At 36.5% G+C, this 19,717-nt stretch overlaps 1 protein-coding gene across 9 annotated transcripts in view; it reads left to right on the top strand.

Moving 5' to 3' along the window:
* DNAI7 (dynein axonemal intermediate chain 7) overlaps positions 1-19,717 on the top strand; it is an 81,680-nt gene that overhangs the window by 55,615 nt on the left and 6,348 nt on the right. For 7 of the 9 annotated variants that reach the window (XM_023256847.2, XM_023256851.2, XM_023256846.2 and 4 more), the window contains 6 exons: positions 8,808-8,883; positions 10,372-10,532; positions 13,398-13,554; positions 16,224-16,438; positions 17,372-17,539; positions 18,913-19,026. In XM_023256847.2, coding sequence (XP_023112615.1) covers positions 8,808-8,883; positions 10,372-10,532; positions 13,398-13,554; positions 16,224-16,438; positions 17,372-17,539; positions 18,913-19,026 — 891 coding nt within the window. The remainder of the gene's footprint in view (positions 1-8,807; positions 8,884-10,371; positions 10,533-13,397; positions 13,555-16,223; positions 16,439-17,371; positions 17,540-18,912; positions 19,027-19,717) is intronic. The other 2 variants (XM_045061556.1, XM_023256852.2) reach the window with 2 other exon arrangements.

The following is a 19,717-nucleotide window of genomic DNA, read 5'->3' as shown; positions in this document are numbered from 1 at the left end:
CTACCTTGTATGTAATGAAATATTTTTCTCTTGTTGCTTTTCAGGTTCTCTCCTTGTCTTTTACATTTGACACTTTAATTATAATGTGTCTTAGTATGGGTCTCTTTGGGTTCATCTCTTTTGGAACTCTGTAGGCTTCCTGAATCTGGATGTCTGTTTCCTTTCCTAGAGTAGGGAAGTTTTCAGCCATTATTCCTTCAAATATGTTTCTACCCACTTCATTTTTCTCCTTCTGGGACCCCTATAATGTAAATGTTGGTCTGTGTCATGTCCATAAGTCTCTGAAGCTATCTCCACTTTGTCTCCCTCTCTTTTTTCTGTTCTGATTGGGTGAATTCCACTGTGAATACAATTCACTTAGTGTATTCTTCAGCTCTGTGATTTCTATTCGACACTCTCATATTTTCTGTCCCTTGGTTGAAATTCTCACTTTGTTCATCCATTCTTCTCAAAAGCTCAAAAGCTTGGTGAGCATCTTTATGACCATTATTTTGAACCTTTATCAGATAAGCCACTTATCTCCATTTCATTAAGGTCTTTTCTGAGGTTTTATCTTGTTCTTTCCTTTGGAATATACTCCTTTGTTTCTTCATTTTCCTTGTATCTCATTGTTGGTTTCTATGCATTGAACAGCCACCTCTCCCCATCTTGGAGTGTCCTCATGTAGCAGATAAAATGTTTCATTCAAACCTGCCCTAGCTCCTGGTTGTCTCTGCATCTTTTGTGATTGTCCAAGCAGCCAACTTTAGTTTTAGTGGCTCTCAGTAGTTGAGGATGTGCCAAGACCTATCAGTTTCCCAAAGGGGAGAGTCTCAGTCAGCACTTAGGTTCAGACTAATTGGAAGCCAGGCCTTCAGGCTGCGGCTTTTTAAAGTATGCAAATATACACCTTTCAGTGGAATAATGGGAGAAGGGTATTTTTGTCTGTTCCCTCTGAGCTGAGCCCTGGGGTGGTAGCCAGTTAAGAACTATTTTTTTCTTTGCAATGTTTCCTTATACTCATGAATACAAGCCCCTTTCACCACCAGACCCAGATGATCAAGGGGCACCCCTTGGGCAGCAGACACAAAACCCAGGGCACCAAATGCAAAATACAGGGCACCAGGCTTGTGTACAAGCTCTCTGGTAAATACTGGTGTTCTAGGGTGCAGTAGAGTAAGCCGAGTGCAGTGGAGAGAAAGTAGAGAGAGACTACCCTCTGCAGTTGCTGGGGAAGATTACAGTTGGCCCTAAGATGTGTGTTTAATTAGAAGCCTGCCCCTCAGGCCACAGCTATGAAGATAAGCTAATAGGCCTCTTTCACAAAAGACTAAGCTCCTGGGTTTGTTGGCTCTCTGCTGTGCCCTGGGGATAGTAGCTAGTTAAGAAGGCTTTCTCCATTTGTTATAGTCTTGTGGGACCCTTGTGTGTAAGCCCTATTGGTGACCAGAGCCAGGCAATCTAGAGGTGTCTCCTGGGTGGCAGCTGCAAAAATCACACACAGAAAAAGGTTACAGGTTCCTTTCTGGGAGATACTGGAACGTGGAGCTAGATAGCTAGGCAGAGGGCACAGAGATGGTACCCAATGGCCTGTGTTTCTGAAGAGTAATTCAGTAGGCCCCTAGATGTATGTTAAATTAGATGCATTGCCCTCAGGCCTGTGCTTTAAGATAAGCAAATAAGCCTCTTTTATAGAAAGCCTGGGTGATTTTCAGTCAGCTGCTTCTGCACTGGGCCCTGGGGCTGGTAAGTCCCCACACAAGTTCCTTTTAACTGTTACTCAGTTTGCTATAGCTTCGTGGGTCTCATGAACACTAGCTGTCAGAGGTAGGTGTTTCAGGGGCTGGTCTCTCAAGTGCCAGATGTGGGTGCAATCTGTGGCGTTAAAAGTTATGGTGCAAGAATTGGGGTTCAAATACTTCAGTCCTCAAGGAGACGATGGCATTTATGCATTCCCTCCTGATTGTGGGTCACTGCATGGAGGTGGCATTCCTGGAAAGATTATGTCTCAGCCTTTTCTACCCACTTTGATGTGGGTTTTTTTTCTCATTCAGCCAATGTGTAGGAGTCACTCAGCTAGTTTTGGGCATCCCCCCAGTCCCAGAGGAAGCTTTCATATATAGCTGTAGTTTTGATGTATCTGTGGGAGGAAGTGGGTTCGGGATTCTCCTACATCACCATCTTGAACTAGAACCTATCCTACTTTTATGTGGAAAGATACCTAAAATGTATTATTAAGATATTTTTTCAAGTTAAAAAACCATAGTTGCAATAGGATTCTGATTTTTGTGAGGGGGGAGGATTTTATTTGTTAATTCATTGAAAAGAATCTGGAAGCCTAGTCACCCAATAATGGGGAGTGTGAGAAAGGTCAGATGGTGCTGTTATCGGTGATATTTTATTTTCTTTACACTTCTGTGTTATTTGAATTTCCAGTAAGCAAGTACTGAACACACATTACTTTCCCACTAGAAAAAATGAAACCGTGTATTTCCGTTTGGCTTTAAAGGGAGAAATTTCATAAGCCTCTGTGATGATGCCCCATTTGCTATTTTATCATTTTGAAATTCTCTTCCACTCATCTTCCTCATCCACTTCACCTACCTGTTCCTGATCTTTAAAAACTTACCTTAAATTTTACCTCCACAAGGTTTTCTCCTTCAGGCTAAATTAGATGTCTCTACTCCATTCTTATTATGTCTGATTATTAGAATTCTTACCTTAAACGGTAAATTATGATCTTGAGGACAAGAATATCTTGACAGTTTGTATTTACCATAAGCACAGAACCTCTTATATAGACAGGATAGGGGCTCAATAAATGTTCATTGAATAAATGAAGAAATAAGTGAATGAATGGATGGTTAAATGCACACTTGTCACTAGAGATTCTTGGGACCCTCTCCTCAGCATCTCTGATCCCTGTAATGATCTGACATAATACAAGTGGTGATAAGAAGGTTTCACTTCCATCACCACAGCACCTCAGGAAGCGTGCCCCCTTGCAGTCCAGTTGGAACTCAGAGTGAATTTGAAGCAATATTTATGGAGGGCAGGTAGGTTTGTATTCCTTTATAATCACAGCAGTATAGGGACCGTCATAACCCTAAACGTCATTCACAACACTTTTCTTTGTGTGGCTAGTATGTTCTAAATTTTTTAGACTGGCATGTAAATTCATGAAATTTAACTTGTATGTATCTATGTATCTGTGTTTATGTAAGAATATGTGTAAATTAGGGACTACCTGCAACATCAATAGGCAAACTTACTGTTTTGGTTTTAGAGGAAGAGATTTCGTTATTTTTACAACTTTTTTTTTTAATTTAGGGTAAACAATTTACCTTTAAAATTTTAGGTTGGCATATTTTAATATAAATATATTTCCCATATCTTTTTAATGAATTTAGAAGCTGATTGCAAGGTAAATTATTAGTGTAATAATGCAGGAATTTATTACCCAAAATACCTGAGTCATCTGTCATTTGTGATCACAAGTTAAGTATTTAGTACCTTGTTAGAAAATTAAATCCCTTAGGGGTACCTGGGTGGCTCAATCAGTTAAGCATCTGATTTCAGCTCAGGTCACGATCTCACAGCTTGTGGGTTTGAGCCCCAGGTCAGGGACAGCTCAAAGCCTGGATGGAGGCTGCTTCAGATTCTGTGTGTGTCTCTCTCTCTGCCCCACCCCTGCTTGCGCTCTGTCTCTCTCTCTCTAAAAAAAAAATAAACATTAAAAGAATTTTTAAAAAAATTAAATCTCTTAGATTTAGAAGATCCAAATTCTTTTTTCATAGGTCTATTAAGAACTTTGCCACTAGAGGGCTCTTAATACCATATTTTAGTTAATTTAAATGTGTAATAATGATAATATATTAAAATTATAGGTAGTGGGTAATATTGTCTTCCCAATTTATATATCTTACAAAATTTTTATAAATGCCTATTTTAAATGTTACACATTTATGAGAAATTTTGTTTTTTTAGAATGATAATCACTTTCAGAAATGTTTTAGGGATCTAAAGGGTATCTTTGAACTTTGTGAGGTTCAAGTTAAAAATGGTCTTTGTCTTTAAGATACTCTAAACAGATACAAGATTTAACATAAATAGGAGATATATATGTAAAACATTTACTAAGTGGTACCTTCCATAAGAAATTCAACATGATCATTTTTTTTAATGAGCTAGTAACAATCTTGTGGAGGAGGAGAGTAACGGTTGCCATGTATTCTCATATGTGCAACAAGAGAGATTATGGATGGGAGTTAAGAGATCAAATTTAATCCAAAAGAAAAATATTTTGAGTAGAGTGAAAGTCTTCCCTGATGAGGTTACATTTGCCCTAAATCTTTTGATAGGCACGGAGGAGTTTAGAGGAGAAGGAAATTATTCTGGTTATGGGGGAAAGCATGAAGACATGAAATATCCTTAGAGATTTCTTGGTATCATCATGGACAAATTTAAAGTCCATGAGAATAACCCATGTAAAAAATAGAGCATTAACATTCCACAGCCTTCAGCTTCCCACAAATTTACTTCAGCAACCCCTTTTCATGGTCATACTCTGGAACTGGTGCTTATGTCTTTACTCAACAAATATTTATTGAATGCCTATCTACATATGCTGGTGCTGTTCTGGCCCTCAGAGGACAGTGGTGAAAGGACCAGTGTGATTCCTGCTCTCATGATTTATATACAAGTCACGAGAAACCAACAATAAATAATCAAAACTGGAAAACAGCAGATAGTAATAAACGTCAGGCACAGAATTAAACAGGATTATGGGAGTGACTGATGGTGATTCCCATTGGGAGGTTAGGAAAGATTGGGTCATTAGGGAAGGCTTACATGATGAGTTATTAAAGCTGAGAAAGACTAGAAGGAATCAGCTCTGTGATAAGGTAAAAATATTCTAGTCGGAGAGTACAATTACTACAAAGGCTGTAAGACAGAAATGAGTACCAGGAAGAAGGCCAGTGGTCTGACGTATGGTGGCAAGGAGGAAAGTGGCATGTGATGACATCAGAGAGGAAGGCAGGGCTTTACAGACCATGAGTAAGAAGTTAAGATTTTATTGTAAATGCAATGGGAAACCATTAAAGAGTTGTAAGTGGGAGAGTGGCATGATCTGATTTTTAGCTCTGAAAGGTTATCCTGGCTACTATTGTGAGGGGCCAGAGTAGAAGCCCAGCATCTGGTTAAATAGCACTAGGGAGACATGAGAGGCAATGGTGCTTGGTTGAAGGTGGTGGTAAGAGACGTGGAAAGGTGGATATGTTTGGGATATGTTTTGGAGGTAAAATAAACAATCCTGCTGAATTCTTATTTGGGGAAACTAGGCAGATGGTGGTGCAATTTACTGAGATGCACAGTAATGGGCCGAACTTGTTGAGAGTGACAGTGACACAAGAGTTTTATTTTGGGAATGGTACTTTTGGGGACACACAAATGGAAATGTCAGGTAGGCAGATGTGAACCTGGAGTTCTGAGGAAAGTCAGACACAGCTGCCATGTCTCATGCAGGTTGAGCACTGCACTTCTAGAGTTGAATAGTACACAGATGGTGGCCTGAAGAGTGTCACTAGCATAGGTTTTGAAACCATTGATCTACAGATGGTATTAAAGCCACAGGAATAAACTCAGCAAACTCAGGATAATCAGCCTTAGCTTCTAGACAAAATGAAACAAATGATGATATATTTTCAAAATTCATCATTAATTGCTGATGAAGAACCAATTCCAACAACTTACTCTAAAGCTCTAAATTTAAATCACTTTTTGATGAAAAAATTGGATTTCAGGTCAATGAACTTTCTTCTCATAGATACTATTTTGAGGGACAACAGAATTCTAGACAGTCTATCAAATTTGTATTCAGTGCTGATGTTTTGGAGATGTGCAATATCAAAATCATCTACTTCACTGACAATTGTTGATATCAGTCTCCTATGTTCCCTTCAAGTAATTTCATGATTTTTGTGGCTATTGATTGGGTTAGTTATGTTTTTACATTTAAATCTTTTATCCATCTGGAATTTATTTTAGTGTCAAGTGAAAAGAATCTAAATTTATTTTACTTCAGATCTTAGCCAACTGTCTCAAAACATGTACCATATGAACCTAGGCTTTTCCTATTGATCTGAAATGCCAAATGCTAAATTCCCAAGTGGATCATGAGATCTGTTTCTGGAATCTCTATTCTGTTTCCACTGATCTTATTCATGATCAGACTGTTTTATATTAAACTCAAATCACATATATATTAAAAAGATTTCCATATTACAGTATCTGCACATTTATCAAGTTGCAGTGAAAAATACTTTGCTAGTGTTCTATGAAGTTCTTCCCATATTATAAGTCATTTCCTGTATCTGTTAAGCCAAGGTCTCATTGAAAAGCTGATAAATTCCTATTGTTGCATGCTACAGTATTGTGGTTATCAAGGGGAAAGTTGTGTCGAGAAATCTAAATTCTTAGTTTTCCTACAAGGTTGGAAACCAATTTGGTCTAAACTCTGAAGAATTCTCAACTTTTTGAAGATGTAAATTGGAAAGCCTGACTTGCTTATTGGCCTCATACCTTTGGTATTTTTAATGATCATAATCCTTCCTGTAAGAAGGAAATGCAACTGGCTTTTTAATGGCAGATAATGTCCAAAGCCACCTGGATATCTATGGACACCTCAAATTCAACATATCCACAATTGAATTCATTATGTTTCCCCCAAACCTGTCCTTCCTCCTTGTCTTTTCCTGATAATCATATCACCGTCCACCTTATTACCTAAGCCAGACACCCGGAAATCAGTCTTCACCTGTCCTTTGCCTTCTATATCAAGTCACCATCCAAGTTATGTTGATTTTACCTCTGTGTCATCTCTCATACATGCTCCTTCTGATGACTCCGATTACTTCTACCTTTAGTTAGGCTCTGATCCTCTCACTCTTCACTAAACAGTGCATTCATCAGCTGACCACCAGAATAGTCTCTCCAATTGAAAATTTCTTCATGTCACTTTCCTGCTAAGTCTTTTGTGGGCTCTCTTTTACCCATAGGAGAAATTCTTGTCTTTAGAGTGGCATCTAAACTCTACACTCTGGCCTCTGCATCTCTCCAGCTTCACATCTTACACTCACTTAGCATGTCTCACCCCAACTTCACCTGACTACTTCGGGTGCTTGAAACTCTGTTTTGCTTCATGCCTTTCTGCCTTCACTCATGCTTGGAATTCTCTCCCACCATTTTTTGGGAAGACTTAATTATCTTTCAAGATTTAGTTCAAATTTTACCACCTTTGGATAGTATTTCCTCTCTTCACCCATCCAAGGGATATTTTGCTCACAGAACTGATTGTTCTTCCCTTGTACTCTTATGTGGACCCCCTGACCTTTTACTACAACACCCACAAAGCTGTATTATAACTATTTGTTTACCTGTTTTCCTTAATAGACTGGGAGCGTCTTGAGTCAGGGACCTTGTCTTTTTTGTTGTTTATTCCTAGTATCTGACAATGCCTGTACAATTTAGGCACTCTATTAAAATTCTTTGAAGGGTGAGTTAGTAAATGAGAAGTTTCAGAGGTGCAATGGAAAGGGTTGGCAGAGAATGCCATAGTGTTGAAACTGGTCAAGAGGAAGACACAAAGCAATACACTGACAATAAGGGAAAGGATAATTTACTAAGGGGGGCTTGGCTTTGTATGATGGTTGAGGATGAGAGGCATGATGGGATTAACTAGCTTTAAGCTTCTGACTAGAATTTGGGTACAAGGTTTTTCTATTGCTCTAGAAGTACAGATGCTATTTTGGGTCAAATGAAGTTTGCTGGATATCATCCAGTTTGCAAATATTAGCACACACATACCATATGTGTATAGATAGATAGATAGATACACATATATACATATACATATATATACATATATACATATGTATATACATACATACATATATATACATATACATATATGTGTATGTATATATGTATATGTATATACATATATATATACATATATGTATGCCATATATATGTATTTTTTTTTTACAATAACAACACTGCATTTTTCTAGTGCTTTACTGTGTACAAAATTCTTTACTTCTATTATTTTATTTGACTCTTAGAACAGTTGTTTTCCTAAGCTTCGGTTTTCTTTCTTTGTAAAATGAAGATAATACTCACCTCTCAGGGTTGTTTGCAAGGTGTGTTGTGTGTCTGGCACACAGTTAAGCACCAAATATGTTGTTAGAGCAGGAATTTGAGGCCCCAAATGGTTAAATGTCTTGCTCAAGGTTGCGAAACTAAGTTAGTGGCAGATTTAGATACACATTCTAGATTTTATGTCTTCCTATTGTAATATTCATTTTACTATGCTATAGTATCTTTTACATTACTTGTTGCATGGTGTCTTTGGTTTCCTTGAGAGGCTTACCCAAACGCAGACTTTGGAATTACTCTATCAGAGAGCTGATTGCCAAGATCAAACAAAATCTAAAACTTGGCTAAAATAAAAATACAAATATAAATAATACTTCATAGCTTGTATTGCCTCCTAGTCTATTTTATAGTTGAGGGTTGTCATCAGAGAATCTGAGCAGGCTAATTCCTGCCCTCATGAGGTTCTGTGGAGATGTGCTTCCATTTTAACTGATTTTTAAATTATTGTCGTTAAGTCCAGTTTTTATGCCAGAGCAAGTGTCAGTTCAGGGCCCTAGAATTAAGGTGGCAGGCCTCTGGAGTGGGAACTGGAGCAGAAAGAGAGTGAAGAGTGAATCTGGGCTGAAGCAGACACTGACAATCATACCCATCTGTCCTTGTGTTTTCCATAGAGTTTTGTCCAGGAAGAATCTGAAGCCACAAAATGTAAACTGGAGATGAAGTTATTAAGTGAGGCAGTTTTCGCAGGTATTCTAAATTATATTTTTTGAATTTAACTTTATTGGGATTTGTCTGCTTACAAGTGAAATGCAGGGTCATTATTAAAAAATTCAGATGTTGCAGAAATATGTTTGAAGTGAAAATCCTTCATAATCCCTCTTCTGAAATAACTAAGATTAACAAAAACTTCTCCTATTTGTATTTCTTCTCTCTATACCTCTCTTTTGATTTTTAATGAAACCATGAAATGTCATACAAATGCTTGAAAATTACTTTTTTATCAATAATATTTGTTATGTTATAGAACGTTCTCCATACAAAGAACATAATATCTATTCTTCTTAAGTGAATGATACTCAACACTATCCTAAGTCAGAACACATTAATAACCTTACTTTTTTAGTAGCTGTATAATTCCATCCAGTAATGGAATGTTATTTAAATCTTTATTGATAGTAAGTTTATTTCTAATTTTTCATTATTACAACCATGTTGTGATGAATATTCACAAACACACACACACAACCATAAATTGCTCAACACTTTTATATTAAATTTTATCTTGGAAAATAGCAATTGGAGCTAGTTAAAAATATCAAAATGATAGTGATATCTAATTTGCAAATATTTTAGTTTGAGATTTATGTGCATCACTTCCCAGTAACTTCTAAGGAATTCATTTTTGATAGGTTTTTTTGCATATTTTTCATAATGGGCTTCTTGTCTACTTCACTTCTTCCAACATGCTTTTTTTTCAGCAGCCAAATAGTTTTATATCTTTATAACTTTTCTATAACCCTGAGGAGGTAGTTTTCCTGTTAGAGATAGGATACTATAGTCAATTCGTGAATATCTGTCAATAATACTGAGGTTTTCTACATGGTGATCCCCAAATAATATATATCCTAAATGTTTAAATTTGGATACAGTATTCTTTGTTTCTTTTTATGTAAATGGATGATTAGATACATTTAAAATTTTTAAGTCTGCATTTTATTAGCTTGTCATTTCTCCACAAATTTGTTGTTCTTGGCTGCAGATGCTCTATAAGCCAGAATTCTGAGCCACCTCTGTAGGTTACTCATTTTTCCCTGGGTATCTCCCATATATACAGGAGGTACACATATTAATAAATGAATGTTTTTTTTTCTCTTGTTAATCTGTCTTTGTTCTAGAGGTTTTAGCTGAGAACTCAGAAGAGTAGAGGGAAAATTATTTTTCCTCCTCTACAATATATTTTTAAAGTTATGTTAATAGTAACATGTTTATTATATACAAATTCTTAAAATGTTGGCATATAAAATATAAATGGAGCCCTCCTCTGTATCTTAACCATTATACATGCCTATTCCCACTTTGAAAGTTAGCTTTGTGAACAGTTTTGAATTAACCACTTTTTGAAGTTTTAGTAGCTAAATAAAAACTTCATTTCTAGCATCAGAATTTTTTCCTTTCCCTCCTAATACCAAAATGTTATGATCTATTTAGAAACTAAATTAATCTGGTTAATTTTAGCACAGTTGTTGCTGATAGAGAATGCTAATGAAAAGCCATGTTTCTGTGAAGACAATGAGGTTGATTTATGCCAATTCACAACCCTGGGTGGAGTGTACCACTTGGATATTTTCGAACTTCCACCACAGTGTAAACCAATGAAAGGCTGGATGATTGTGGAAGTAGGTTGATTTCAAATCAAATTTATGAGTGAAATAATTTCTCACACTTTTAAATGATCTAACAGCTAATGAACTTTAACCCTATTAAGCAAGAATAAGGGAAAAAAACTAATTTTAAACTGTCTTGAATTTATAAAATTTGAATCAGATACTAAAGGAAAGGATTCTAAAATAATGCAAATTTTAAAACTATAAATCATACGTGTTAATTGTAAACCTATAGCACTACGTTTAGATTGTGCCAATTTGGTCTTAATAATGATAGTTTATTTAAGATGCTGGCAAACTTTTTCTGTAAAGGGCCAAGTGGTAAATATTTTCAGCTTTGTGTGCATACCAGCTCTATTGCTACTCTCATTGTAAGGATAAGACAGCCACATGTAATCATTTAACTTTACAGTGGCTTCCAACATGTCCCTTGATCAGAAGCTTTGGCATCATTCTGGGAATTTTCTAGAAACACAAATGCATGGGCCCCATTTTAGTCTTACTGAATCAGAAAGTCTGGAGGTGAAGCCCGGAAATTTGTTTTAGTAAAACACACTTTGAAGTTTGAGAACCACTGGTCTGGATCCTTGATGTATAAAGTGTGGTCCATGAACCAGCAGCATCAGCATCACCTAGAAACTTGTTAAAAATGCATAATTTGGTTCTTCGCCTCAGATCTACTGAGTCTGCATTTTAAGAAGACCCTCAGGTGATTCATATGCCCATTTAAGTTTAAGAAGCACAGATCCAGGTGATGCCAACGTTGCTGATGCATGTTCCACACTTTTAGTAAGGATGCTAATGACAGCAGTTGTTAGATCATTTTTGAAGGAGTTTTTCCCGTTTTAATAACTACTAACATTTGCCTTGGTATTGACTTGGTTTATTTTAACTTTATTTCATGGTGCTTGTGTCCCAAATAACCCTGTTATATTGTCATAACCCGCTCCTCCTTCCCTCCTTGCTCTCCAGCCTTTCTTTCCCCCTCCCTCCCTCATCCCCGTAGCTTTCTTTTTCTCTGTCTGTCCACCTCTTTCTCTCTCTTCTGTAGCACATCATGTACATAGACTACCAGGCACTTCTCACACACAGCCCTACCCATTAAGGACCTTGGTGCATTCCCATATTAGAGTGGTACTTCTCAGTTTTTTTTTTCCCACTATCACCCCTCTAAAGAGCCTTTGTAGACATTTTTTTTTTCCTAACCACCCCTGCCCATGAAATTTTAATACCAGAGGTATACAATATATTTGTGCATGTACCATACATATAGCTGTGCTTTACACCTAAAAGAGTATGATTTTTTCATGCCCCCAAACTAATTTTTACCCTCTTCGGGGTGATATCGCTATTCCTTTTCCGTTCTCCCCACAAATGAGAATGCAGTTATTAGACCATACCTGGGGGAGATAATCTGGTCTGTAGCTACTTTGAAGAATCTGTTTGAATCAGCTTTTCCTACTTAAGGGATACTTGAAAGACAATGGGGCGGGGGTCCAAGAAAGACATCCTTTTGGTGAAGGTAGGCCTTCAAAACTCTTTATTGAGGGCTCCTGGGTGGCCCAGTTGGTTAAGCATCCAACTCTTTATTTCAGCTCCAGTCATGATCTCATGGTCATGAGTTTAAGCCCTGGGTCAGAGCCCTGCACTGACAGCATAAAGCCTGCTTGGGATTCTCTCTCTCCCTCTTTCTCTGCCCCACCCCCATGTGCACACGCTCTCTCTCAAACATTAAAAAAAAAAAATCATCTTTGTCCAGGGGAAGGTCCCAGCCAGAGTTGGGGTTTTCAAGAATTTATTCAAGGATTTGTTCTTGAATTTTGTTGATATCCTGATACCACCATTCCACATTTTCTCCTTGAGCCTGAAGTATACTCCTTTATACTTGTTTTTCTCTCTGTCAACAAAGAGGTCTTCTTGCTTTCATTCAAGTCTCTTTTCAGTCCTCTCCCACCTTGTCTAGAATTTTTACCCATCCAGTTTTTTCCTCTATTTTGTACCATTCTTAATCTTCCCCACCCCTTCTTCCCTAGATCTGCTACCTTCAAATAATGAACAAACCTCCTTCCTCCCAGAGAAATCTGCTGTTGGTTTAATTTACTTTCTTTCCCTAGCTTTATTGAGATGTAACTGACATATTACATTGTTTAAGGTGTACCTACCTGATGATTTTTAATTTACTTTTATCCATTCATTTCTACACTTCCCAAACTTTGCTTATACTCCTTTCTCTCTTCACATATACACCCTAACCAATGTATTAGAATATGGGATTTGGGGTCCTGTAGCTCTGTTTCTCAGTTGTGGCATCTTCTTGAAGTCATTTTGTAATCTTTGGCAAATTATGTAATTTCTCTAAGTCCCAGTTATCTTCTCCATTAAATATGTCTTGTAGAATTACTTGGAGGAATAAAATGATGAGTAAGTCCCAGCATAGAACCTAGCATAGGTTAAATTCTGTAATTCAAATTTAGTGATTTTTTTCTCCCTCAACCATTATCTTTTAACTTTGTTGTGACTTTTTGTTAGTCTGTAATGAAATGAGACCAATCTTCAGTACTTACTAAGAATAACTATATCGGGCCACCTGGGTGGCTCAGTCAGTTAAGTGTCTGACTTTGGCTCAGGTCATGATCTCATGGTTTGTGAGTTGGAGCCCCACATCAGGCTCTGCACTGACTGCTCAGAGCCTGGAGCCTGCTTCAGATTCTGTGTCTCCCTCTTGCTCTCTCTGCCCCTCCCCTGTTTGCACTCTGCCTCTGTCTCTCAAAAAATAAATATTAAAAAAAAACAAACTATATAGCTTATTCAGCAATATTTACATCTTTGTTACTAGTCAGCTTCTAATTTGATGTTATTTTGGGCCATTTTTAAAAGATTCTCAAAGAAGGACTGCAGAAATATGCATATCCTCCAGAAAGTACAGAAGACTTTGAAACAGAAAATGCTTTCCCACCCATAGAGGTCACGCTTGAAGTTCAGGAGAATGTAATCTTTTTTGAGGATCCTATGGTTGCAAGGTGGGATGCTGAAGGTACAGCAATACCTTAATTCATTCTGTTAATTATGTAATGAAAAGTGGTATAACATGACTCCTTAAAACAGGAAATACAGTGTCTACACTCCCAGTTTCTAATCTTACACATTTCTATGGCAATTCTAGGGTCTTTGTTTGCTCTTGATGGAAATGAACAGGGATTGGAGTTTATTTATTGAATTTTGTAACAGTTCTTGAAGTATTTATATCTGCCATAATTTCTGAACCGTTACTTACAGTTATGTAATTATGTTTTAAAAAAAACCCAAAAATATCAAAATAGTACAACACATGGAAAACAAAAAAATGAAAAACCTACATTTTTTGAAATGACTATATAATTCAGATTAGGGTGATTAAAATTTATTTTAATGTTAATAACTTATAAATTACAAATCTTATTACAAACAAGTATTGGAGATGGGAAATTGGCCATTGGGAAATCTGAGACAGAGGAAAACTAGCCACTTTATGCCTCTTTATAACTTTTGATTGTTGAACCATGGGACATTATTGCTTATTCAAAATGTGAAATAAATATCAACAATATCAGAAGCACCAGCAGAATACAAGCTGATGATTCACTGATCATTAACAAATACCTTATTTGGGGTTGGCTGGCTAAACTTTGAAAGGTCTTGATCTTGTGAATTAATGTATGCAGTTTTGAGGCTGCTGGATAAAAGGTATAGAACTTTACTTTTAATGTGAATTAATTTACATTCATCTATTTGTGTAAGTATTTACTTGGTGACAGGTTGGAAACAGATACGATCACAAAGGCACAGAGCTATTAGTTAATCTATTCAGTTATAGGAGGAGAGCATTTAGGAATTTCTCTGCCAAGAAGGATAAATATTATGTAGTTTAAACTTTTTTACGATTGCTACAGTAATCCACACTTTGGTTGTGTAGACATAGCCACAAGGTATTTATATTCTAGAAATAGAATATAAACAGTATTAAAAACAGTATATGTCTGTCAATACATTAAATAATAAAACATATCAAAATGAACAGTTAGGTAATTTTTTCCCTTCATGTTGCTTTAGAAGTTTCACTTTTCCTTTAATGGAATATTCCTTAAATATTCCTTAAATATTTATGACATTAAAAATTATTCACACTAAATTAGAATTAGGCAATTACTCCATATGATTCAGGGAAGTAAAATTTGACTTTTACTATACTAATTAGATAGCAATATACAACTTTGATAATTCTTCCCGTGGGGAAACTTTTCCAGGAAATGCTACAAATATGGGGAGTTTATTTAGAGGTCATACATAATTTTTGCCTGTACAAGGTAATTTTGTTAATGTAAAAACAAAAAGAACTATGAATAACTTATTTTATCCATATAATTGGATTTGACATATTGAATTTACGAGTCAAAAACAGTGGAACCCTCCATGTGAGGAGACATAGTTCCTTCCTCTAGAAATTTTCAAAGTTGTAGGAGAGGCAGACAAGGCAAAGCCACAAATATGATGTAGTAGGGTACTATTGTAATAGCTAAAAGTGTTATGGAGAAGAACAGTGGGTCCACCTGGAGCATTAAGGAAGGCTTGTCATCGGATGGAATATTGAACTGGGCCTTAAGAGACTAAGAGGGTACTGACATGCCAGTGTTTGTGTAGACGTAGGTTTTCCTTTTTCTTGAGTATATACCTAGGGATGGAATTGCTGGGTTGAATGGTAAATTGGTTTAACTTTTTAAGAAACTGTCAAATTGTTTTTCAGAGTAACTGTACCATTTTACATGCCTGCCAGCATTATATGAGGTTTCCCACTTTTCATATCCTTGCCAACATTTGTGATTATTTATCTTTCTGATTCTAATCATTCTAGTGAGCATGAAGTGGTATTTCAGGGATTTAATTTGTATTTCCCTAATAACTGATAACGTTGAGCATCTTTTTTAATGTGTTTATTATCCTTTAATAGATGTTCTTTGGTGAAACGTTTATTCAAATATTTTGCCCATTTTTAAATTGGGTTGTGTTTTATTGTTGAGTTGTAAGAGACACAAAAGACCACCTATCACAGGATTGTATTTATATGAAAAGTTCAGAAAAGGCAAATCTTTAGAGACAGGAAGTAAATAAACTTCCTGTGGCTGGAGGTGAGAATGGGAGTAATTAACTATAAAATGGACAAGAAAGATCTTATGGGGAGGATAAGAGTGTTATCAACTGGATTGTGGTACTGGTTGCACAACTGGGTGTATTTACTAAAAGTAATTATATGCTTACCACAAGTGAGTTTTAAAGTTGTGTTTTGTTTTGTTTTGTTTTAAATGAAGAGAGGTTCTCTGTAAGATTTAAGTACTCTAGGAAGATAGAACTGAATGTGCTTAGAGGCTCAGAGGTATATGATATTGTTGGGAGAGAGGCAAAAAAAAAAAAAGTGTAGCTAAAAACAAGTGAAGGAAGTACAAGGGATGAAGCCAGAAACATGGGTCTTCATTCTGAAGGTGTTACATACCATGTTGAGGAGTTTGGACTTGATCCTGTAGACAAGAAGAAACTCCCAGAAAGTTGGCTTTTTGTAGAGATTCTATTCTAAATGTAAAAGATTTATACACATTTGCAGTTATTTGGGTGGTTTCATTCATCTTATTTTTGTGTAGAAAAAAATGAATCTGTGACTTTCTTATTGTGAAGGTAAACACTGGCAGACTGATGGCATCAGCAATGTCCTTTACCAATCAGAAGAAAGACTTATAACATTCAGCCTAGAAACTTTTGGCCCTGTTACCTTGATTCAAGATACTCATATTAACATGCCATTCCAGTCATGGGAACTCAGACCACTTGATGTGAATAAAGTACTTTTGACTGTGACTACGGTATTTACTGAGATACAAATACAAATTAAGGTAAGTCACAGTTATAGTAAGTCATATGAAAGAGGTAAGCCTCTTTGAGGACAGCATGTCGAAGCAATCCATCATTGGTGATTTACATTTTGAAATGTCTTTTATAAATATATTTAAAATATACTTTGACCCATAATTTTTTAACCTTTTTTCCTAATGTTTAATTAAAGTTTATTTTGAGAGAGAGGGAGAGAGAATCCCAAGCAGGCACTGTCAGCGCGGAGCTGGTCACAGGGCTCAAACCCATGACCTGAGCCTAAATCAAGAGTCAGGTGCTTACCTGACCGAGCCACAATTTCTAAACAAAATAAAACAAAAATTCTAAATGAAATAGTAATTGGATCGGTAATAACATGTAATAAATGAGATGCAATTTTGAACCCTAAAGTTAGTAGAAATAGACCAATTAATGAAGCTACAAGCCCGGTTGTAATATGACTTCGAGAGTTTTTGATCCACTCTCAAGAGACTTCTTCCTCAAAACTGGAAGAGAGAGATGTGAACTCTGTACACCTTCAAATTGCCACTTTGCAGACTTTAAAACCAGATAATTTTGCATTATGTTGTTTTATATGTGTAAAAAAAAAAAAGTATCCTTAAAAGTTGCAACATGAATAGCTATCGAATGGCTATTGTAATTCAATATGACCATCATCAGTGTTCTTAGATCATAACTTATAAGATGGGAGGACACCTGAGACGTTAGTCCCTCGATTGTTCAAATAAAGCCCAAAAAAGGTTGACCGATTGGGTGAGGTAACAAGGAGACTTTGTGGCGAAGCTCGGAGCTGGCTTAAAACATAGCTGTCCTGCATTCTTCTCAATGCAGAATGATATAAGGCTAAAAAACAAATGGTATAAAGAACGTCAAGTCTGGAAATGGAATAACGAAGTAATAATTCATAAAAGCTTCTTTCTTCTTCTTGAGATTAGGAAAACCTCTGCATGTTAGCATCAGTCAAAGTAGGTAACAAGAAACACTCCTCTACTTTGGAAGGAAGATGGATGACTCCTATTTCTTTTATTCTTGCTTTGAAAGAAACTGGATTGAATATCTTTCCTACTGGACACTCTCATTTTTATGTTGTTATAAATCATAAGGTAAGAACAAATCTTTCCAGATTTAATGTAATGGACAGTTAGAATGTTAGCAAGTACTAAATTTTACGTAAATCTTAAGGTATGTTACAGGTTTTCTATATCCACATGTACAGGATTATAGTTAGAAAGGAGGGAATAAAGGGCAAGACCAGAAACCCAGGGTTGTCTCAAGTGTAATAATCTTTCCCAAAAGAGTAAGCCTGTAGTATGATCTTCATATCACAAATGGAGCATTGTCCACAGCTGGCCAGTTCTGCATTTTGTATGTTTTCTTCCTTCTTCCAGGCTGGACATATGTAAGATTTCTTAAAACAGGAAATGACTCAACATTTGCCCAAACATGACAAATCAGGCAAAATTAAACGCACTGATACAGAACCCACTTCCTTCTGCTTCTTGGCAGAGGCTCCCCATCTGCATACTGCTTCATGTTACCCATTAGGCTTTAGTTAAATAAGATCCTTCCATGTTAAACTGTGTGCTCCTTGAGGATGGGGACTGCTTTTTCATCACCTAGCATTCTTCTAGCACTTCTAGATTTAATGTCTTCCTTAAATCAGTAGACATTTAATAAATAGGATATATAAACGAAGACAAGGTTCTAATCAGGAAAAATGTTTTAGGCAGAAGAGTTCTGTACTCAAGAACAGGTTTATCAGATATGACAATACAGGTAGACCTATAACATTGGAAAATGTGAGTACAGTGTACATACGTGCAAGAAAAAAACACCTTGGCTTTACGCACTCAGTTGCCACTCTACAAATGCTGAATGTAGTATACTAGTCATTGCAGAATATCCAAGAATTTTTTTTCTAAACATTTATATTCTAGGCATTGTCATAGGTGCTTAGGATCCATTAGTGAATAAAACAAAGGTCCCTGCCATTGTGGAGCTTACATTCTAGCAGAGGAAAGCAAAAATCATCTTACTTTTTATGTTTATAGTTTATCTAGTATGTTAAAAGGTGCTAAGTGCTATGGAAAAAAGTGCAGGTCAGGAATCATGGGGCTAGTGCAGCATACGATGGCAAACAGTATCGGAGGAGGGGGCGCTCAATGAGAAGGTAAGATCTAAGCAAAACTTGAAGGTGGGGAATTAGGCCAAGTGAAAAAAGCAAAGGAAGAAGAAAAGGAGATGATAGATTACGGGGTGTATGTGACGGGACATCAGACCCCTTGTCAGTCATTGTTTGGACCTTGGTTTCTCTTCTGAAAGGCAACACCATTGCCTTGTCCTGACCGGGCGGTCATCTAATATTACATTTTAAATGGATTTTTCTGTACTGAGAAGCGACTGTAGGGGGCCAAAGATGGAAGAGAGGCTTGTTGTGAAGCTCTATGACCAATTGTATTTGTTTTTATATTGACAGGAACCCTTGGTAGAAATTAAAGCTTATCGACAACTGGCCCTGCTAAGTTCTGCTTTTGCATTTGGTTGGAGCAAGTGGAATGTAGAATGTAGTTCAAAAAAAGTTATAGTTAAGGTAGAGTATGCAAAAACCCATAAAACTTTGTCCTCCAAAAGAAGATAAGGTACTCAAAAGCTAAATGAATGTAGGGCATAGTTTCTCCTCTTGAAAAGGTGAAAAAAATTAGCATCCAAAATAGTTTTCAAACTTCACTTTTGTTTATTTTGTCAAAAATATAAAGCCAAACTATGTAAAGATCATGCCTTCATTGCCCAGTATGGTGTCAAACCCTCTTAACTTTAGGCTAATGTCCTTATCTCTCTTTACCTCAACACAAGAACAAATGGAAGCGTTTAATGTGAATGTATCTATGATTCACAAACGTTTTCCTCAGAGATGGGTAGGCCTCCAGTTTAACTTTCTGGCACATTTACTGCCTGAGAACAAGGTATCTTATCAAATTCTAAATGCTGACTGATGAATGTTCTAGCATAAGTGAGCCACCATATTTACTTGTGTATTTTGAATGTAAGCTCCTTGAGGATAGGGTTTATTGTTGCAGTTGCTACTTGTTTGGTTTTCTTTCTTTGTTATATCCCCAGAACCTAGAATAATACCTGGCACATGATAGCTTTTCAACATTATCTCTGTTGAATGAATTAATACATTTTGATAAGGTCTATAAACACATGGTTTAAGAAATGGGACACTAAGAATGTTTCTTTTACATTAGGAAGTTGGGGGACTTAGTTCAAATTACACTCTG

Source organism: Felis catus, chromosome B4 (genome assembly GCF_018350175.1).
Source record: "Felis catus isolate Fca126 chromosome B4, F.catus_Fca126_mat1.0, whole genome shotgun sequence".
NCBI lineage: Eukaryota > Metazoa > Chordata > Mammalia > Carnivora > Felidae > Felis > Felis catus.
This window is presented reverse-complemented; position numbering and strand designations above follow the sequence as displayed.